Source organism: Martes martes (genome assembly GCF_963455335.1).
Source record: "Martes martes genome assembly, chromosome: 2".
In the NCBI taxonomy this organism is placed as follows: Eukaryota; Metazoa; Chordata; class Mammalia; order Carnivora; family Mustelidae; genus Martes; species Martes martes.
Window position 1 is genome coordinate 159,843,647 of NC_137889.1, and position 21,353 is coordinate 159,864,999.

Sequence of the window (21,353 nt, forward strand, 5' to 3'; positions counted from 1 at the left end):
TCCCTACTGGAGGCAGTGCTCGATCTGGGAATCTCTAGGAATTGAAAGGGCAAGGCTGGCTAGGGTGGCGAGGGTGGAGAAAGGGATGTGGCAGGTAGGAAGGAAGGGTCAGGATTCGGGCCCTTCTCCTTTCTATTAAATGCCCAGATGGACCAAGTTGGCTCCGGGGTTTCCAGGCTTGGGTTGCCTGAAGTGCGTTTCCGGCAGCGACCAGCGTCCTCGACTGTGCCAGGCCCACGGAAGGACCCGGGCAGTGTCCGTCCCCATTCCACCTGCGTTCACACACGGCTGGGGACGGCGGTGAGGTGCTAAGGAGGCTCACACAGCAGGCGGCTCTATGCCCCAGGGGCACCCGTGGTTTGAGGGCGGGTGCGGGCCAATTCCAACGCAGATTTCACCTCTAGAGAAACTACGCGGCGCTCTGGCATGCATATACGAGGTGGACATTAGGGGTGTCTTTGCCAGAGGCCTTGGCCTGACCTCATTTCACACCCAAGGAGAAGAAATCTAAGTCCACAGAGCTCAACTGCAAAAGTTTTCCATTTACAGAGCTCTGACAGGGCAGCCCACGTTGTCATCTTGTCTGTGCGCAAGCATGGGGGTTCGAATAGAGCGAAGACAGTTGTAGGTTTGTCAGTCGCCGAACTCCAGGCATCTCTGTAGCTCCGGCATCTAACGCCGACATTAGCATAAGGGAGGTGTCCAATGAACGTCTGAATGAATGAAAAGGGCTGGGAACCAGAGTGAGCGGGAAGCCACTTGGAAAACACCCATTTGAGGAGGTGTTTCATCTAGGCCTGTGAAACGCGGCAGATTTTCCCAGGACCCCTCCTCCCTTCCCCTCGGCCCCGCCTCCTGACCCCTCCATTCCCCGTCCCCGTTGTAATCCCCTCCGGTTTTCCTCAGTCTCCACGTACGTCCCTCAGGGCGCGTCCCAAAACCCGGATAACCGGAGCACTCCCCATGGACCACACTGAGGGCTCGCCCGCGGAGGAGCCGCCTGCGCATGCTCCATCGCTTGGGTAGGTTTCCAGGGAAGGCAGCGAGCAGGATCCCCTACTTCGCGGGCGGCGCGAGGCGTCTGGCTCTTCGCGGCGGCTGCGAGGGGAAAAGAAGCGCGGGGGCTGGGTGGAATCGAGGAGTGAGGAAAAAGGGAAGGGGCGGGGGAGAGGGACCAGGGAAGGCGTCAGGGGGAATCTCGCGAGGGTTGGAGTTTTGGCGAGAGTTTGTGGAAGATGGCGCCTGTTGTGACAGGGTAAGTCTGGGGGAATCGGAGCGCTGGGAATCGGGAAAGTTGCGGGCGTCTCGCAGCCCGCGGCGGGCGGCGTGTTCGGGGCCGCGGCGCGCTTGGCGTCCGGGGCCGCGGGGGCGGCGTCGCGTGCGTCGAGCGCGGCGGCGGCGTGTGGCCGTGCGCTGCTCGCTCTGCGCCGCCGTGGCTCGGGCTCCGGCGCGTGAGGGCGGGCGGCGGCGGCAGCGACGCCCGCGGGTGCGGGCGTAAGTGCGGCCGGGCGCGCGGGGCCCGCGGGCGCCGTGCGGGTCGCGCGCCTCTTGCGCCTCCGCCCGCCTCTAGCGTCTCCGCCCGCGGGCCGGTACTCCGGCCCCGCGCAGCTTTGTTCCTCCCGGCGGTCGTCGCCTCCTCGCCGGGCCGGAGTCCCCGGCCCCGGGCGCTTTGTCTTCCCCGCTGCCCCCCGCGACTCTCTACCCCCGGCCCTTTGTTTCACCGCCTTGGGCGCTTTGTCCGACCCGGCGCGCCCCGCATCGCTTTTCCATCTCCTCCCCTCAGCTGTCCTTCCTCCCGTGCCCCTTTGTTGTGCCCTTCGCTATTCGGTAGCTCAGTGACCTGCCACAGCCCAGGCACCAGATTTCTGTCTTTTAATTTTTCTTCCATTATTTTTCTCACGTGTTTTCCTCTCACCTTTCGGTTTGGTACTTGATCACTCCCGGAGTCTTTGTCTCCCCCATTCAGTGGCTTTTTCACTTGGCACCCCCTTCCCCTCCCATCATCGGTTGATTTATCCACTACCCATGGAGTATGTCGGCTGAACTGTCTCAGCCTCAGGGACTCCATCTGGTGCTTCTGCGCGCAGACAGACCCTACGGTTTGTTGTTGTTTTTGTGGGTCTTAAAGAGGCGTGGGGATAGTTTCCTCCTCGGCGTTCCGCACCCTTTTCTCTTGGGATTATGTGTATGTATGTGTATATATATATATATGTATATATACACACACACACACACGCACACACACCTTTCTCTCGGGATTACAATGTCTCTAGTTTTCTTCGCGATCTCTTTGGGCGCATGGTTGTTTTGCTTGGAAACAGTAGCCCTGGAAAAAGATCTGGTCTCTTGGTTATTGCTCTTCCACCCCCGCCCCCTTTGCCCTTAGGCGGTTTCTGATGGCCTAGGCCAAGGGCAGCTGTCGTAGATTTGCTTCTGGGTTACCTGAAGGTGTTGTAGGACGGTTGAAAGAGGTGCGAGGTTTGTTTTTGTTTTCTGTTGGTGTGTGAGACTAGTTCCAGATACCCACGTTAGCTATTCATTAGGTACGTGAATAGTAGTAGCGTGAATTTTAATGTTAAAAACTTCTGAATATTCGTGCGGAAAATTTCAGCATTTTCTAGACTATAGGTCTAGAGTTAGTTATTTTACCTTTAACTCCTGCTCCCTAAGGAAAAGGGAGGCATCCTTTTTGGGAGTCTGAGATAAATGTTTTACTTTTTCTTAATCATTAGTTTATAATTATGTGCTTTTGCTCTGTAGAATGTGACAATCCTTCTGTCCTCCCTCTTTGGAGTTGAAGTGAGGAACACGCTTAAGAGTGCAGTTTCTGGTTGATGAATACTGCTTCTAGAATCTTTGTTGAATGCATTAATCAAATGCAATTAAAAAGACATTTAAGTAGTAGTCTTAAGTAAGGTGAAGTCACTTCTAATGTTAAAGGAGCTTTAAATTGTTCACAGTGCTTATTGTTATGGTAATGTAAAAACTGGGAGTTGTGTGCGTGGGGGAAGGGTGGTGTGGTGTATTTAAATAGCCTGAATATTCTGGTGCTGCGGGTAAGAGGAATTCAATTTACCAGGATTACTGGATTGAATATATTGTTCAGAAGTTGGTCTCCCCCCCCCCCCCGCCCCGCACTAGTTGATCACTCATTTTAGAAGTTGTGTTAACAAAATCATTTGGAGTGTCATTTCCTTTATAAACTAAAGTCCCACGTAAAGTGCTACTAGTAGAGGATGTACAATATTTAGTGTGAGGAATGTTGTTAAACATTTTTTTTTTTTGAAGGCTGCGATTAGAATTAGTAGTTTGAATTTTATTTAATGGGAAATCTTGTTTCCTAATTGATACGTGAGGGTTTTGTGAAAATTTGCAGTCTGGGTTCCATGAGTGGATTTTACCTGTAATCATTTGTCTCCCGTACTTTTTCTTTGTGCATAATCATTCTTTTGAAGGTAAAATCTTGACTACACTTTTTCTGACTCTGAACAAAAATGTAAATATGGTGTAATGGAAGGTATTTTGTTCTGACTTGTACATATAGGAATGATCACACAAACATCATAAAAGCAACTTTTACAAACTGAGTTGTGTGGGTTTTTTTGTTTTTAAGTTGAATTAAGACCTTTATTTTGTGATCATATGAAACAGTGCTTTTACTAAATTATATCAAACTGCAGCATATTTAGAACATACAGGGTCAGTTGTGGTTGGGACACTTTATTTCTGATTACGGACTATTAAAGCTTTAAATTTATTGTCCAGGTATATTGCAGATGGGTCTGCATAGTGTTCTCAGGAAAAAAAGATAAGATGCTTACTTGTAGTATTTTCAGATCTGTTCTAATATATGCTTCTATGTATTGGATTATTTAAATTAGGTTATTAAAAAGTTACCTCTTGTCCGATAACAGATTTCTGTCCTTAAAAGGGTAAGATAAAAAATGGTTTGGGAGAAAGCCACTCTTGCCAGTTGTACATTAAATAATCTTTGGCACTCTGGATGGATAAGGTATTAGGGAAAAAATGGTGCGTTTGAAAGTTTTTACTAATCTTAATTCTAGGATTGGGTCATTTTAAAAAATAAAGTTTAAAAACCTATGATGTGGCCTTAAAACATTTTTTTTGCTTCCTCCTAATACTAAATTTCATGTTATTTCAACTAGGGACAGTATTTTCTCATGGATTGACTAAAAGTTGTTATTCTTGGCATCTGGCTTTATGATTATTTCCAAGTTACTCTACTTCCCCTGGGCCAGTTTCCTAACTATGTAGTAAAATGGGAATTGTAATAACTTGCCACATCTGCACAGGATTGCTGTGCCTTAGGATTTGCAGAGAGCATCCTTGGATGAAAGGTGTGGTTAAAGTCTAGGAATTGTTACTGAAATAAGCTGATGTGAAGTAGGTCATATTTTATAGGAAGTCAAGTAGGAGGTTATAAACGAAGTTCTTGGCAAGTGACAGTGGTGATAGTGGGATGAAAAAAATAGAAATATGTATTATAGTTTGGGTAATAAAACCAGTACATTTTTTTCCCCTATAAGCTTAGAGGGAGAGGGATTAGTAAAACAAATTACAGGGTGGTGTATTTGTTGTATAAGAAATTGAAAATCTGTCAGACTCATATGTAATAACACATTGTAAAATTATGGGATGCTTTCCCTCTATTGATCTGTTTTCTGCATATGGTGATTTTTTAAAAGTTTTTATTTTATGCATATGGGTAGTATGTTTTAAAAATGGTGGCACAAAATGTTTTCATTAGCCTCTAGGCCAGATCTGTTAATAGTAATGACTATTTCAGTATCCTTTATAGTTTTTAATGCTTTGTTACTTGCTCTAAAGAATATTTTCTAACAGCCAAGGCCATGATTTCAGGGTTGGCCCTTGATCTAGGAAAGTGTTTTACATTTAGGAGATGCTCCTAAAATATTCACTTAACAAACAAAACCTGTTGCTTCTCTGTTCTTGGTAGATGATACAACATCCCAGCTAAGTTTCCCAAGCTAAGTTTCTGGATTCCTCTCGTACACTAACACTTCACATCTAGACAGTAAGAACTGAAAATTTTCCCTCCTGAAAATCTCTTGTATCTGTGTCATTCAACCCTACTGCTACAATTCATGTTCTCATCATTTCTCATATGAGTTAGTATAAACATTGGTAGCTTCCTTTTTCTGTTTGTAGACTCACCTCCTTCCTTATCCAGATTCCACAGTCTAAAGAGCAAATCTGATCACTTTACTTCTTAGTTTAAAAACCTTTCAATGGCTCCCCCTAGCAGCCTTCATTAAAGAGGCAGTGGAGTAGAGAGTATGAGCTCACATTAAGCATTTAATCTGGACTGGGTTCCAGTTCTGTCCCTGCCATTTAAAACCTCTTAACACTGACAAGTGATCTGACTTCTTGCTATTTTCCATCAGTTGCAAGATAATCACTCTTAGCTCAGTGGGTTTTGGTGAGGATTGACTGTGAGTAAACATTTAGTAGGATACCTGAACACAAAGCAGGTGCTCAAACAATGTTAGCTAGTTAGGCATATATGGTTCTTTGTAATTATTTCATTTACTTTTTCTCTAGCTGAACTGTATGCCTTTCTTTCCTCTAATATTCAGTGCTCTGGCTATATTTAAGAATCTGTAGTTCCCTGGGTGGGTTTAGCAGTTTAATGCCTTCCAGTACATGAAAAGTGCTGGTATTAGTGGGTTATTATTCAAGACTTAGGTCTGGGGATATTCTAACGGGATCTACCAGCCTGGATTCAGTACCCCTTTGGTGTGTTCTTAAAGGACTCAGGAAAATTCTCTTGGAAGTGTCATACTGAGTTGTTATTGTCTGTCACGTTCAGAGGCTGTTCGTTAGTTTCCTGGTGGCAGATACCTTTTTTTTTTATGATCATTTATATGCTCTTATACTCAAAAGAGTGTCCAGTACATGATAGGGACTCAGTAAAAAGTTTTTTTGAACAAATGACTCAAGAATACTTCGAAACCTTGGTACAACCTGGTGCCTGTAGTCAGAATTTGATGTGCATAGGGGATGTATTGATTCTCCAGGAAATTTAATTGCTGAGGTACCCAAAAGAATTAATATTTTCAGCAACAGGCATTCTCATAGCCTCTGAGAACATAATAGTGCAGTCTTAGCCAGAAGTTCCTTTGGATTATACTATATTGTTTGTACAAAACTGATAAGCTTAAGTTTCACATTTTGTGTTTTTGTATAGTTGACCAGTATTTCTAAAAAGGTTTCATTATTTTTACATGTTTTAAATTATTCTTAGATGCATTAAAACTTAAGACTCTGTCGACTGCTTCTTTTGGGAAGGGGGTGCATGCCATAGAACCAGATAATAACCTGATAATCGTGATAATTTTCAGGAAGCCTCAGGAATTGTGGACAGGTTACATTTTCTCCAAGCTTGAGTTTCTGCCTCTATAGAATAGGGAATGATAATTTTGTTGTATTTATCTGACAGGCATGTGACTATCAAATAAAGTAAAATATGTTAAGTTATAAAGGTCAAATAAAACATATATTTAAGTGATTTGCAAATACTAAAGAACTGTATACAAATATTTTCATTGTAACAAATGGTTTCTCCTGCTAACCTTTCACAGGCAGGTTTCAGGTTGGATTTTTTATTTTGTGGTTTGTGGGTCATGTTTTAGGAAGGCAGTAGTGTATTTAGTGCAGAGGACCGCAGCCCTTGAAATATGTGCCTTGGCATTTTGAGCAGACATATTTGGTAAATTACTGTTTGACCATGGATGTTGTCATTGAGTCAACCCCAACTTTTGGGGTCTACTTGTTACTGCTGTCTTCTCTGCTTAGACAACTGTAATAATGTAGGAATGTTGAATGCCTGACTGCTAACCATCTTTCATACACCCTGCCCACAGTTCTGGATGCTCCTTAGGCGTAGCACAACATCATGGTGTCACTTACGCCTCATTAGGCCTACTTTTGCTTCAGGGAATGAAATGATATCCTAATAGTATGAAAAGGATAATGTGTTTCCTGAACATACTTCTGAGGAAAAGCCAGCGTTAGGGGCACTCTGACTTGGGTTGTATAATTGATAGTAATTACCTATCTGCATAAATATTTGTGTAGGTTTCAGATTGGTCATGTTCATGGCAGTCTTAGAAATATTTGCACTATTTTAAGTTTACAAAACAATACAGAAACCACTGCTGCTTAGGTATCCTGAGTTGCAAAAACCTTGGGATAAAAATGCTGCACCTGTTGGATGTGAGCTGGAATATACTAGATAATCAAGTTGACTATTTTTAACTCTCCTCCCACGCTTCCTTTTCTATATTCAGTAGTTTTAACTTGGCCTTAGAGCTAATGTTTTTCTGCTCATTGTTAATTAGATGATAGAATTATAAATGAATAAGGGTGTATTTCTCATAAAAAGTTTATATAACCAGGAAAAATGTTTATCACTTTATGAAACTCTTATTTTTTATTAGCGTGGTAAAGATTGTGTTCTATAACTGCAGTATTAGTTGCCTTATAAAGAACAGAACCAATGTTGTAGGGTTTTTTCTTTTTTATTATGAAAAATTTATTTTGAAACTAGTTTTTCTCCAGACAGAATATACTAGCTTTTGGCTGGTTTGCATAATTGGAAGAAGAGTATTTGTTCCCTTATTGGAAAACTGCAGACCCACTAAGATCTTGCCTTATTTTGCTAACATACCTTTTATTATTATTATTATTTCAAAGATTTTATTTATTTATTTGACACAGAGAGAGAGCATGGGCACACCAGCAGGAGGAGCAGCAGGCAGAGGGAAAAAGGGAGAAGCAGGCTCCCTGCAGAACAGGGGGAACCCAATGTGGAACTTGATCCCAGGACCCCAGGATCATGACCTGAGCCAAAGGTGGTCTTTCAACCGACTGAGCCACCCAGGCACCCTAACATACCATTTTTAAAAAAATAATTGTTTGAGAGAGAGAGAGAGAGAGAGAGTGCATGTGTCAGGGGGAGGGGCAGAGGGACCCAGAGAGGGTTAGAATCTCCAGCAGATTTCCCGCTCAGCAGGAAACCAGCCACACGGGGCTGGATCTCATGACCCCAAGATCATGACCTGAGCTGAAACCAAGAATAGGATTCTCAGCTGACTGAGCCACCCAGGCACCCCATTTGTTGTTGTTGTTGTTTGTTTTGTTTTTTTTTTAATAGACTTTATTTTTTAGAGCAGTTTTAGGTTCACAGCAATATCCAGGGGAAGGTACAGAGATTCCCCATGTTCTTCCTGCCCCTGTAAATAAATAGCCTCCTTCATTATCAGCATCTCAGCAGAGTGGCAGATTTGTCATAATTGATAAACTTATACATTATTATCTGAGTCATAGTTTACATTAGACTTTGTTCTTTGGGTTTGGACAAATGTGAATGTATCCACCAGCGTAGTATCTTACAGAGTAGTTTCATTGCCCTAAAAATCCTGTGTTCTGCCCACTCATCCCCTTCCCACCCCTAACCCCTGCAACCACTGAGCTTTGTATTGTCTCTACAGTTCCTAACATGAATTTTCCAATCATTTAATTTTTGGTTTGAGTATGAGAAAATTTTTCATTCAAAAAATTATATAGTTCTGTACAGAGCTCCTGATACATAACACCAACTGGAGGAAGCAGAAACATTGAGGTTCCCAATCATGAAGGGAGGGGTTAAGGGAAATGCCTATAACCATGCTTTAGTAGTTTTCCTTTATAACTGCTTAAATATGTTTTAAATGAACAATTGCTGAACACATAATAGGTGTGACTGCTATGTTAGCAGTTTTATAAAGGTGGCCAAGAAGTTGTCCGGTAAAGCTCATGATTTAGTGGAAAGTGCATAGATATATAAAGATTCTAAGTGCTGTAACATGTATAATGTTGGTGGGAACTCAGGTGTGAATGATTATTTTAATTGGAGGAGAGTTTTTAGAAAAGGTGAGAGTCCATAGGGGTGTTAGGAAATAAAACTGGAAAAGTGTTTGGGCCTTCTTGGAGGACCTTGAGTGCAAAGTTAAGGGCGTGGATGTCAATCACGGTTTGGGGTAAGAGGACATTCATTGAATGTTGTCAGAGGTGAGGTGGGGTGTAATCAGCGTCATATAGATTGGGGTGGATGGAGACCGTAGGAGAAATGTAACAAGGTCTGATCTTCATAGTAGCAGGCCTAGGAATGGAAAGAACTGAACAGCTTTTTGAGACAGGATGGTATTGGGAGCTTTGGAATCAGTACTCTGTAGACAATCTGTGGCTACAAGCATTTCACTTAATCTGGTTTGCCCTTGTCTGAAAAATTGGAGAAAAGAATACTTCGTGGTATTGGTGTGAAGGTTATATGAGATATGAGATAATAATATGCCTAGCTCAGTTCTAGGAGTAGTAGTTGCTCAGTAAACAGGTTCTTCTCTTCCCCTTATCTGGAGTAGACTAAAAGATAAGATGGGGGAGCAGGGAAGGGTGGAAGGAAGGCAAGGTGGGGGAAAACCAAATGATAAAGCTGGGTGAAGTGATTAGAAATGGGAAAGTCTGGGTGAGGTGAGCAGGTACAAGAAAACCTACATAACAGTGTTTTGTTTCTTTTAGCTTTTGAACAAATGCTGAATACTTAATTTGCATATTTCTGTAACATTTTTGCATACTTTTGTAACATTTAACATCTTTCTGCAGTTGTATAAATATATCTGTATTGAGTATTTCTCCCCTTCTAAATCTGATTTGTCAGCCACCTCTGTAAGAACAGGATCAATATTTTACTTACCTTGCATAATTATGTCGCAATTGTTAGCTGAAAACGTTACTTGCTAGATGAATAGGACTTGAATGGATTTAATATATAAATTTGCCACTAGGTGGCACTTACTCTGAGTGATAAATCTGACATTCAGCATAGATTAGTTTTTCTACTAACCCATGGAGAAACTGACCACCTGGATTATGGTCAGCTTTCAGCCATTCCTGGACCATACTTTTTGAAGTGGAATATGAAACATACATTAAATAGAAAACTCATAGTATTGAAAAATAGAAAAGCGTAATGCCATAACAACATGTCCTGTAGAAAGAAGCTGAAGGGAAGCTCAGTGAAATTGCACAAGTGACCAAATTCTCCATCTCCAAACGTATAGACAGTGAAGCCTTGGTGGTTAGATTTTAGGCGATGATTTTTATGGTTAAAGGAGAAGACTGTAGGAAGTTGTTTCTTACTGGATTTACTGAAAGATGATGATGAAGTTTGTAGAGATACTAGACTGTGATTCTGTGTTATTTATGTTTTGGTAAATTGTATTCTCCCTATAACATACCATAGTATGTAATTATATCCAGTGTGACAATTGTTAGAGATTGTTAACTCCATTAGATTCAAGAAACTTCAGAGCTGGAAAAGACCTCACTAATCATGTGTTCTAAAGTAACTAATTTTTTTTTTTTTAAGATGTTATTTGTTTATTTGACACAGAGAGGGAGAGAGAGTGAGTGAGCGCGCAAGCAGGGGGAGAGGCAGAGGGAGAGGAAGAAGCTCAATCCCAGGACCCTGGGATCATGACCTGAGCTGAAGGCAGGCTTAATGGACTGAGCCACCCAGACACCCCTAAAGTAACTACTTATTTAAACGAAGGCACAGATAGACTGAGTAATTTCCAGTTGGCTAATGGCTGAGACCCATTCAGTAATTGAGCTGGGTCTAGTTCTGGTTTGTTTTTTAGGGAGAGACTTGTGCTGGTCTTTTTTCTATATACCACTCCACTGCATTTTAATGTTACATGCACTTTGCTTTGTCTTTGTTTTTCCTGTGAGTGTGGACTTAACACCAAGAATACAAATCTCTCAGTCCCAAGCTTGGTTTGAGGGCTGCTGCCAATATTAGTTAATAAACCATCAGCTCTGAGCTTGCCTTTTCTTTCCTCCTTGGCTGTTTTCCTGTTCTTGATGCTGCTTATATTCTCTTGTATTTTTGACTGACCAGCGTGCTCTGTTTTAGAACACATTTGTTCTCAGTGCCCACTTGTCACCTACTCTCTTTAGTTGTCCCTACTCTAGAACTGCGTGGGTTATGGCTTACCTGGCTCACCCCAGTCTGCCTCTTGCCTCCCTAGCATCTTAGTTCTGCCACTTGCACTAAATTGCAGCTGGTTGTTTCCAGAGCCTCTGGTAGAGAAAATGGATGGACAGAAAAAGAGATTTAGATAAAAGACCGTCATATAGGGAAGGAGGCTTTAACTTGAAATTTTACACTGGAAGATGTACCCATTTATGAACCTGGTGATTTTTATACAGGGGTTTTTCTAACGTATATGTCAGGACAGTATTATTCCCTGACTGTGGAATTCATTAAATGTGTTGTATCTATCATCTGTGTTTAACCAAACATCAAGGAAGTGAATTAAATCCATTTCAGCATTCCAAAGATAGTAGTGATAGTTTTAGTAATTTACTTACAGCTTATAATGAGTGTTGTCATTTGATTAAATGGCTAGTACTGAATTAGTGGGAGTTGCCACTTCACTACTGTGATGTTAAAAAAAAACAAACAAACTTGGTAGCTGTAGGTTTCGAAGATTATTTCCCAATTATTGGTAAACAAGCCATTTTTCATCCTGACCTACTCCACGATATAGGGGAAATCTTTTACGTATAGGATTTAGGAACATATCGTTTATTTAAACCTGGTTTCCAAGGATGTAACTCCTGAAAGTTGTCAGTTGGTAAATTAAATATCTTAAATTACATTAGAATTTAAATTAACATGGTAGCTTAAATGCGCAGTTGATTTATTTTTCATCTCATTTTTAGCTTGTTTTTCTAATTCAGGCAAGTGATTGTTGATGTGGGACTTTTTCTTAAGGGTTAATTAATGTCATCCATAAATACTTGGATTATTTTTTCTATTGGAAAAATGTATATAAGAAATTCAAAAGTTATTTAAATATATTATGAAAAGTCAGCCGCTGTAGTCTTCCACCAGGAAATTAACTACTGTGAACAATTGGGAGTATAGTCTTCAACTTTTTATTTTATTTATTTATTTTTCTTTTTAGTGGAAATGCTGACATTCTATTAAATGTCAGTAGTTTAGTAAACATATAAAGGGGTTTTAGGGAATTGACATTTTGTTGAGTATCTATTGAGTCCTCAACTACATTGAGGGAGATAATATCTCCATTTTATAGTTAAGTAGTCTGAGGGTCTGGTATTTAGTAATTTAACTCAAGTTCATGAAGCTTTACTTCTGCGTCTGCCCTTCATTGCCCTGCCTATACTGGTAAGAGCTTTTGTCTCTACCTAAATGATAACCACCTCTAAGCTTCCAAGCTCTTCCTAGGTGGCAAGCAGTACCAGAGAGAATTCTAATGAAGAGTTTATTATATTAGATTATTACTTTAGATGAAGTATTAGATTTACTATTTGATTATTTGAAAAATAAATGTATTCTAGAAATGCACTCAAAGTTAGATTTGACGATGTATTCATAACCATATTTTTCCGATGAAATGTCTTTTTCTTCCTTTGTGTAATAACTATTTTCCAGGTGATACTTTTTGTCAACTTTTTTTTTTTAAGATTTTATTTATTTGACAGAGATCACAAGTAGGCAGAGAGAGAGAAAGAGAGAGAGAGAGAGAGAGAGAAGCAGGCTCCCTGCTGAGCAGAGAGCCCGATGTGGGGCTCAATCCCAGGACCCCGGGATCATGACCTGAGCCGAAGGCAGAGGCTTTAGGCCACAGAGCCACTCAGACACCCCACTTTTTGTCAACTTATATGAAGTATTTTCTCCTACTGTTTCATTTGTCATTCAATTTTATTATTGTCTTGAGTTTAAAATTTTAATGCAGTCAAGTTTGTAGTTTTACCTTTGGCTTTATGTTTTGCTTATCTTCCTCACACCTGAAATTATGAAAGCATTCTTTTGCTTTTCTTATAAATGTTCTTTTACAGTTTAAAAAATTTTTTATCCCTTTAACCCTTCTGGGAGGTTTTGGTTGGTTGGTTTGTTGGTTGTTTTTTTTTTTTTTTTCCCTGTGTGTTATGTGATGAGGCTCTGACCTTACTTTTTCTAAGTGTATAACCAAATGTATTGTTTTCATATACTCAGTTTTTTCTGTCTTCTGTTGTATAGAGTTGTGCTTCTTAAAATGAGATCCTTGGAGGGCAGCAATGGGCAAACTTTATAGAAATGCACATTCTTTCACTTCACCCCAGACCTCCTGTCTCTGAAGCCCTGGAGGAATAGAGTTCGGCAGTCTGTTTTAGCAAGCCCCCCAGGTGATTTTGATGCCTGTTGAAGTTTGTAAATCATGGTTGAGAACTCCCTGCTCCTGCACTGGATCCCATCCCTTCTCAGCTACTCTAGAACATTGGGGTAGCCAGCTAGCCTTCCCTGTCTCTCGTCTCAGTTATTACCTTTCTCTTGAAGTATCCTTGACAGTATATAAACATGCTCTTATTTCTCTGGATTCCGCATTCCCCTTTAGTTTTCTTTTTCTCCTTTGCCCTTTGCAATAAACTTCCTATGCAGAGTTCTTTCTCTCTCCACTTCCATTCTCCCTAAACCTACTTAAGCCAGGCCTTTATTTCCACCATTCCACAACAAAACTGCTCCTCTTCTTAAGCGTCTGCCTTCGTCTGCCTTCGTCTGCCTTCTGCTCAGGTCCCTGGGTTCGAGCCCCTTATAGGGTTCCCTGCTCAACAGGGAGCTTCTCCCTTTCCTTCTGCCTGTTGCCCCTCACCCCTCCCAATTGTGCTTGCTCTGTCTCCGTCAAATAAATGAATAAAATCTTAAAGAACAAAATAAAAAAACCCCTCCTCCTCTTAACTTACCATGTTAAAGTATGGGTGAATGTAGTGGTGAGTTTTTTTCATCTGTTATCTGACTTGATCAGCATTTGGTATCTTGGGTCACTGCCTTCTTGCTCAGATACTTTTAATTTGGCTTGTAGGATACCACTGTTCTGGGTAGCCACCTTGCTGGCACCTTTTTCTTGGTCTCCTTTCTAGTACTTTCTCATTCTACCACATTTTTCCTGCTTTTTATCCCACATTCTGTACTCTTTCCTGTTTTATTTTTCTTTCTTACATGTATCAACTTCTCACGATATGTATTCTTTGCCTTTTGATTTTGTCTTTCTCTGCCCTGCTAAAATAGAGTGCTTGGTACATAGATGATGCTCAGTTTTTGTGGAATGAATGAATGAATGAACCATTGAAGTGTTTTAGCAGTGTCACTTTTTGAATGCTCCTTTTCTCCCGGATTTGAAATCCTGCTTATATTCCTGTATGTTTTAAAGTCTTATGGGCCCCCAGTATTAGTACAGATTTATCTAATGTATTTTGAATATAATCTGTTACCTGAATGTGGTTCAGTAGCCTTGAGATCTGTTGTTATATTTAGCCTTTGCCACTGTCTGGTGTGGAAGGTAGTATTATTCTGTTTTATAGAAATTTAACCAAATGTGCTTGTGAGTTGGTGGGGGAGTTGGAATTCAGACTCATGTCTCTGGTTTCCAGTTTCATTGTGATGAGCATCTTTTAATTATTGTGTAATCTAGTATGTGATAATGCTACTGGGCGTTCCTCCTCTCCATACTCCCTCTCCCCAAATTCATCTTTTTTGTCGTCTGTCTACATGATTGATTGTGCTCTCTAACCAGAAGATTCCCTTCCCTTGGTCCAGCCAGAGTAAAGATCTGAAACAGAAGTGTGACGTTGAGCAGGGAATTGGTTTATATGGGATTTTTAAAAAGTAGACTTTATTTTTTAGGACACTTTTATGTGGGATTTTTGTCTCTGCATTTTGGTTTATGATTTTGGAAGAGAGTTTGTAGAAAGAACACAGGCTGGAGGTCGTGAAACCGATTCTGTTCATTAAGAAATTTGGTAATATCTCTGCTTCACTTTTTTTTTGGCGTGCATAATAAATACCTCTTTGATCTAGGCTTTAAGTTACATGTGATACTATATGTGTCAGAGAACTTAGAAAATAAAATAATGCTTGTACTATAACGATGAAAAGTATTACTCTTAAAAATGACTTGAGTCTCATACTTTTGGTACTCTAGATACATTATACTGGAGTACTTTTAATTTTGTTTTATGTCAAACTGTTTTATAAATGTAATTTTAAAGTTTTTGCTGCAAATGTTGTTTTTCTAAGACAGCAGCTGTGGATGTGGCTTAAAAACTGATGAGCATCTACAATGACGAGCCTTTATGGAGCAATGAAAGGCTGCTTACAAATTGTAGCCGTGGTTGAAATGAATTGTGTGTTTGTTATTTGTGAATCCCTAAGGGTAAATGTGTTTTGAGGGGGGTGAGTTAGGATAGTACAAACTGAGAGAGTGTTTTTGTTCTGGTAATCTTTGGAGCAGTCATTTCTGCTACTGCTCTTAAGACTGAAGGAATTTAGAATATTTTGCTTGACTACTTTGATAGATTGTTTCTTTAAACATGTTATTCAGATATATGTAAAGATAAATTGTAGTTTTAAGATATTTTATGACATGGTTTCTGTCATCAAATATTTTTACTCTCAACTACTGTGTATAATGGCTCTTGCGAATGATCTTTACCTGTGTCTATGGTTTAAAACCCTTAAGTGTTGGGTTGTTTGGGACTTAAGTATTTTCTGTTTGGTATGATTAGCTCATACATATCAATAGTTATAGGCACAGTGCATATACCCATTTTTATTTCAAAAGCTTACGGTTTTAATATGTTACTGAACAGGTTGAAATAGTTAACTCTTAAGTTATTAAAAGTAGTTTTACTCCAAGATATTAAATGCTGCATCTAAGAGTTGAGCTACAAGAAGTAAAGGCGTTGTGGTATTTTCTATGAAGATACCTAGAAGATAAATTTCTCAAAAGAATTCTAGGGGCGCCTGGGTGGCTCAGTGGGTTAAATCCTCTGCCTTCCCCTCAGGTCATGATCCCAGGATCCTGGGATCGAGCCCCACATCGGGCTCTCTGCTCAGCGGGGAGCCTGCTTCCTCCTCTATCTCTCTCTGCCTGCCTTTCTGCCCACTTGTGATCTCTGTCTGTCAAATAAATAAATAAAATCTTTTAAAAAAAAAGAATTCTAGAAAATGTTTATTTTTTTAAAAAAGGAAGGGTGGAGAAGTGACATTTGGAACAAATGAGGATCCAAGAGACCAAAAAACCCCCACTGCAGTAATATGTGGGATTATGGCCAGTATTTCTGAATGTCTTAGAATATATATTTGCAAATCTCTGACCTATTTATATATTTAAATCATCAAAATGATTCACTTTACTTTTAAAGGCAGTACTTAACATGCTTCCTGATCATAAATTGTTGAGTATTGAAGATATTCAAAAGTATGTTGTTAAAATTAAACTTTTTTTTATTAAATTTAGTGTCATTCCTTCTAGTAATAATGTTTAAACTTTGACAGTACCATCTCTTCTTTTATTGTATGGGGCATGTTTTCAGGAGGATTTTATGCACATTAAAAATAACAATTTTTCGGGGCGCCTGAGTGGCTCAGTGGGTTAAGCCTCTGCCTTCAGCTCAGAGCATGATCTCAGGGTCCTGGGATCGAGCCCCGCATCAGGCTCTCTACTCAGCGGGGAGCCTGCTTCCCCCCTCTCTCTCTGCCTGCCTCTCTGCCTACCTGTGATCTCTGACTGTTGAATAAATATATAAAATCTTTAAAAAAATAACAATTTTTGTGAATTGTAGTTATTATCTGTAGTCACTTTTAGATATAAGTGTTCTCTGTGAGTTACCTCTGATTCATCATCAAATTTTAGGAGCGCAGATGTAGACCACCAGTGGAATAATTAGCCAAGAAATATTAAGGGTTAGAGAGCCCTTTATGTAATATATAATTTCTTGGCCAGTTTATATGAATAATTAGTTTTGAGGCAGTTAAAATTTCTTCTCTCGGGATTTCACAGTTGTTATGGATAGCTGTAATCACTAGGGAAGTAGAAATATTATTTTCATCGAACAGATGGCTTTTCTAGCACTGGTCCTTAACACTGCCTACTGAGGTTCATGTTTATGTTGGATGGTTTCCTAATCACACCTTTTGAAAGATCACACCTGGTAGTAGAATATGATGCAGATGATAAAATGACTTAGTCAATTTGAGAACTTGTAAAAAGTTGGAAGTGTGTATAGTTCCCACGCTCCTGGGGAAGGTAATCTGTTTGTGTTAGAGAAATCAGGAGTGGCTACTAATGCTTCAGCTGTCCTTTCAGGGATTCCTTAGCTACCTCTTCCACTTTTTGACTTTCATGAGCTCTGACATCAGTGTGCTATTTTCATTTCTGTCTGGTCAGATGACCAGCCCATCCAGTGCTTTGAGGCATTGAGAGTTTTTGTTAGGCTTAAGGATAGGTTTCCATTGTGTATGAGGAAGATTTTCAGAGGATACAGTGATGCAGGGGCTTAAATTATAAAATCCCATCGTTTTTCAACTCTAATGGGAAGCTTTTGTGGAGATTTTACTAATAGGATTATCTTTCTCCTTCTGTTCTCTTTCTGTTGGAAATTTAAAAACATGTGCACACATGTATTAGAGATTCACATGTATAGTTTAGACTCCGAAATTTCAAAATCACAGTCAATATGGTTCTAAGAACTTTACATTTGTAGTCTGTATTTAGTCAATAGCAAGATATGTTGGGTTTTTTTTTTAAAGATTTTATTTATTTATTTGACAGAAATAACAAGTAGGCAGAGAGGCAGATAGAGGACGAGGGGAAGCAGGCTCCCCGCTGAGCAGAGAGCCTGATGCGGGCCTCGATCCCAGGACCCTGAGATCATGACCTGAGCCAAAGGTAGAGGCTTTAACCCACTGAGCCACCCAGGCGCCCGATGTTTGTTTTTTGAAGTCATTTCTTAGGGACATCTGAAAAAAAGCCAGTGATACTTTGGAGATAAGTGAAGACATTGCCTTTTGGTAAGATAGGGTGGAGGTTTACTTTTAATATAACTGGTCCGGGCAAGATGTAAGAGTTATGGTAGATTGATCTCAGCTTTGATTCTATCAACAATTTGTCAAGAAGGATAAAAATTCTCATGCTTTACACATGTTGTCATGGGCAGGTTGGTACTGCCATTTGTTGAGATGAGATGGCACTGAGATAAATGGCATAGTAGAGGAGTTAGTGTTGGGGGGAGACGTTTCTGGTTTTGAGTGTATTGAGTTTGAGGTCCTTGCAAGAGATGTGTGAAGATATCTGGTGGCCAGTTACATGTATGTATTAGGTGTGTGGTTCCTGGAGCTCAGGAGAGATGTCAAGGTTGGAGAGACATACCTGAAAACTTTTAGATGGTAATTAAAACCTTGGGAGTGGGCAAAACCTCCCTGGGAGAGTTGGAGTTAAGCAGGGACAAACTGCTGGTGAGCACTAAAATTTAAGGAATGGGTAGAGGTGTGGAAACCAGTGGAAAAAAACTAATACTGAAAGAAGTGGGACAAAACCTAGACAATATAGTGTCACAAAAATGAAGAGTACTTTTAGAAGGCGAGAAAACTAGTCAATTGCATCAGATGCTGGAAAGAGGGCAAATGCTATAAATCCATGTATTCAACAGATACAGGACTTGAAAGGCCTTAGTAAGAACGATTTCAGTGGAGTGTTGGGAGCTGCAGTGTGTTGTGATGGTGCTTTTAAAGGTAGAATAGGCTTGACTTCTTTAGATGCTGATTTGGAAGGAAAAAAGGGAGGGAAGGGGATGAAACTTATATTGAAACTCTTTGGGTGCTTTTTAAAAAGGGTTTTGTTGGGGAGGCAGATGCACAATTCATTAAAGCTGTGACTGTGAGGACATTAATGAATTTGATTCTGTTAACCTCAGTCTTTTCACATTGACTATCCCATTTTAAGATTGAGATTCTTTATTTTTCTCCTGAAGGGATGGTGTTTATGCTTGATTCCTCCATATTTTTTGCTGGTGTCTCTGATTCACGGAAATGGTGGATTTAGTTAATTTCTGTGAAGCCAGAGAAGATTGCGTGTCCTTGGGATCTTTATCCATGCACTGCAAGAGTTATGTGTGACACATGCAGCAGTTTGTTCTGTTTTGTACCATGTCACAGTCTCTAGACTTCTGATTGCTCCCCTGTGTCTGTAGAAAGTTAACATGTACTGTGGTATATGTTGTGTATTTACACAATTGTGTAATTCTACTGAACTGTTGTACTTTAATAATGGACACATCAAAATGTATATGGAAGTTTGAAATGTTAAAAAATATTGTGATAAAAATGAAGTAAGGTTTTAAAGACACTTTATTAGAATGAAAGATCCCTTATCTTCATAAGGCATTTTTTTTAGTGGCACCACTGTATTTAAAGATCAGTTTGCTATATAAATTGGGAATGTATATGTAATATACTTCATTACTTTTCAAAATCTTGGTTTTTTTTTGTGATAGAGTCATTCAAAAGGCTAGATTCAAGTTCATTTTAATTCTGTAGAAATCAGATGATTTTTCTTAGCCAACAAGCCATTGTTTACCTTAAGTGTTTTTAATTTTACAGAAATAACTTCTAGATAGCATACTACAGGAAGCTGCTTGTCTTCACAGGAAAAGTAATCAGTTTTGGGACATTTTTGTGTAAGAATAAAGAGTAACTGTCAAGTTTCAGAACCCTTTTAAGTGTTTTGCCACCACATAAAGAACAGACCTCCCTGTGGTACAGGAGATTTTCATAGTTACTTCTTATCTCATGAAGATACATTGTTTTATAAAACTGGCCATATCCATAACATCTGGTAGTACTTTGTGCCATTCTGTCATCATGTTTGTTGCTTGCTAATAAAAGATGAAATGAATGAGTTCTTGTGTGATGGGATTTTAGTAAGCTTTTTTACAGGAATCTTCTTTTATTTTGGTTAAAGCAGCCACTCTCAGCAGATAATGCTCTCACTGATTTTCCATAAAATGCTTTTATTAAATAAGCCAAAGAAGCTCCTTCCTGAAGACACCTTGTCTTTTTGTTCAGTGCTCTGTCACTTGCACCTGGAAGAGTGCCTGTTATGTAAAAGGCACTCAGGAAATACTTAACTATAGAATGAATTTGCTGTTGAGAATATTTTCACATAGTTATTTTCTTAGAAATTTTTGCATTTCATACAGAAGTCAGTAGACTATAAACTGAGGCATACTAGAAAAATCATCTATACTACCAATTACATGGTGTTTCCACACTATGTAATTTTTTTCTAATAATAGTCTTCATGATTTCCAGCAATGTCATATGTGTAGATTTATACAGTAATTTACTGGCAGAAAATACATTTTGGCTTATGTTCATGGTACTCCCCAAGTCGTGTTTCAGCCCTCTTCTACAACAGCTGGAAGAACAAGTCTTTCCCCATGGTAGGTGGCTTCTTATCTTAAACTGTTTTATAGGAAACCACAAGCAAAAGAGGCATGTAAACATACATAGTTAAATTCAGGGAAATTTTCCAAAGTTCTGAGTTGGAAGTCACGACTCTTAAACCTTGCTGGAGAGAAAAAATCACAACCTGTAGCAATGTGGTATGTGTTTAGGTACTTAATTTTTTAAGTATCTTGCTAGTTGTGATTGCTTTATACTGTCATTTGCTAATATTTCCAGGGTGAAATTTATATGTAGTATGAGGTTATTATTGATAATAGATAAGCACCTATATTTTTAAAAAGTTACCTTGGTTATTTCTATCTTTGTCTTGTCTCTCTCTCTGTCTCTATCTCTGTCTCTCTCTCTTTTTTCTCTCTCTCTCTCTTTTTTAAAGTAATCTCTGTATCCAACTTAGGGTTCAAACTCACAACCCCAGGGTCAAGAGTTGCGTGCTCTATGGACTGAGCCAGCCAGGTGCCCCTTGACTGTCTTGTTATATTCTCATGTGATTACCTAATCGTTATTTTTGCTTGATAAAGAGCGAATACTAGGAAAGAAGTACCCTTCTGTGATTTATTTATTTAGACTGCTTGATTATTAGTATTTTCTCCAGTGTCTGTTTTGTTGAGATCATCCTAAGGCTTTTTCTTGTTTCCTGAGAGTTCAGTTCGTGGAAATAGGTAATTAGCAATATACTGAAACAAGTGGGTCAGTGAGAGCACCATTACCAGTCCTTCACACTGTGGAACATCTCTTTCCTCAGATTGGGATCATCTGACATAGAATGAGCTCTAGTGTTAAATTCAAAGATTTTTGAGTGTCATCTGTGTTCTGGGTACTAGGATATACTGGTGGACAAATCCAAACAATCTCTGCCAGTGTATAGAGGTTACATTTTAGTGAGAAAGGGTGCTTGGCTGGCTCAGTCGGTAGAGCTTGGGGTCATGAGTTTGAGTTTACTTTTAAAAAAAAAAAAGTC

General features: G+C 39.7%; 1 protein-coding gene across 2 annotated transcripts in view; it reads left to right on the plus strand.

Moving 5' to 3' along the window:
• The first annotated feature begins 1,002 nt into the window (after positions 1-1,002).
• RBPJ (recombination signal binding protein for immunoglobulin kappa J region) overlaps positions 1,003-21,353 on the plus strand; it is a 106,345-nt gene continuing 85,994 nt past the window's right edge. Inside the window, exon 1 of one of the 2 annotated variants that reach the window (XM_080797252.1) lies at positions 1,003-1,255. In XM_080797252.1, the coding sequence (XP_080653378.1) occupies positions 1,236-1,255 (20 nt within the window). In that variant the 5' untranslated portion in view covers positions 1,003-1,235. The remainder of the gene's footprint in view (positions 1,256-21,353) is intronic. The other variant, XM_080797253.1, reaches the window with a different exon arrangement.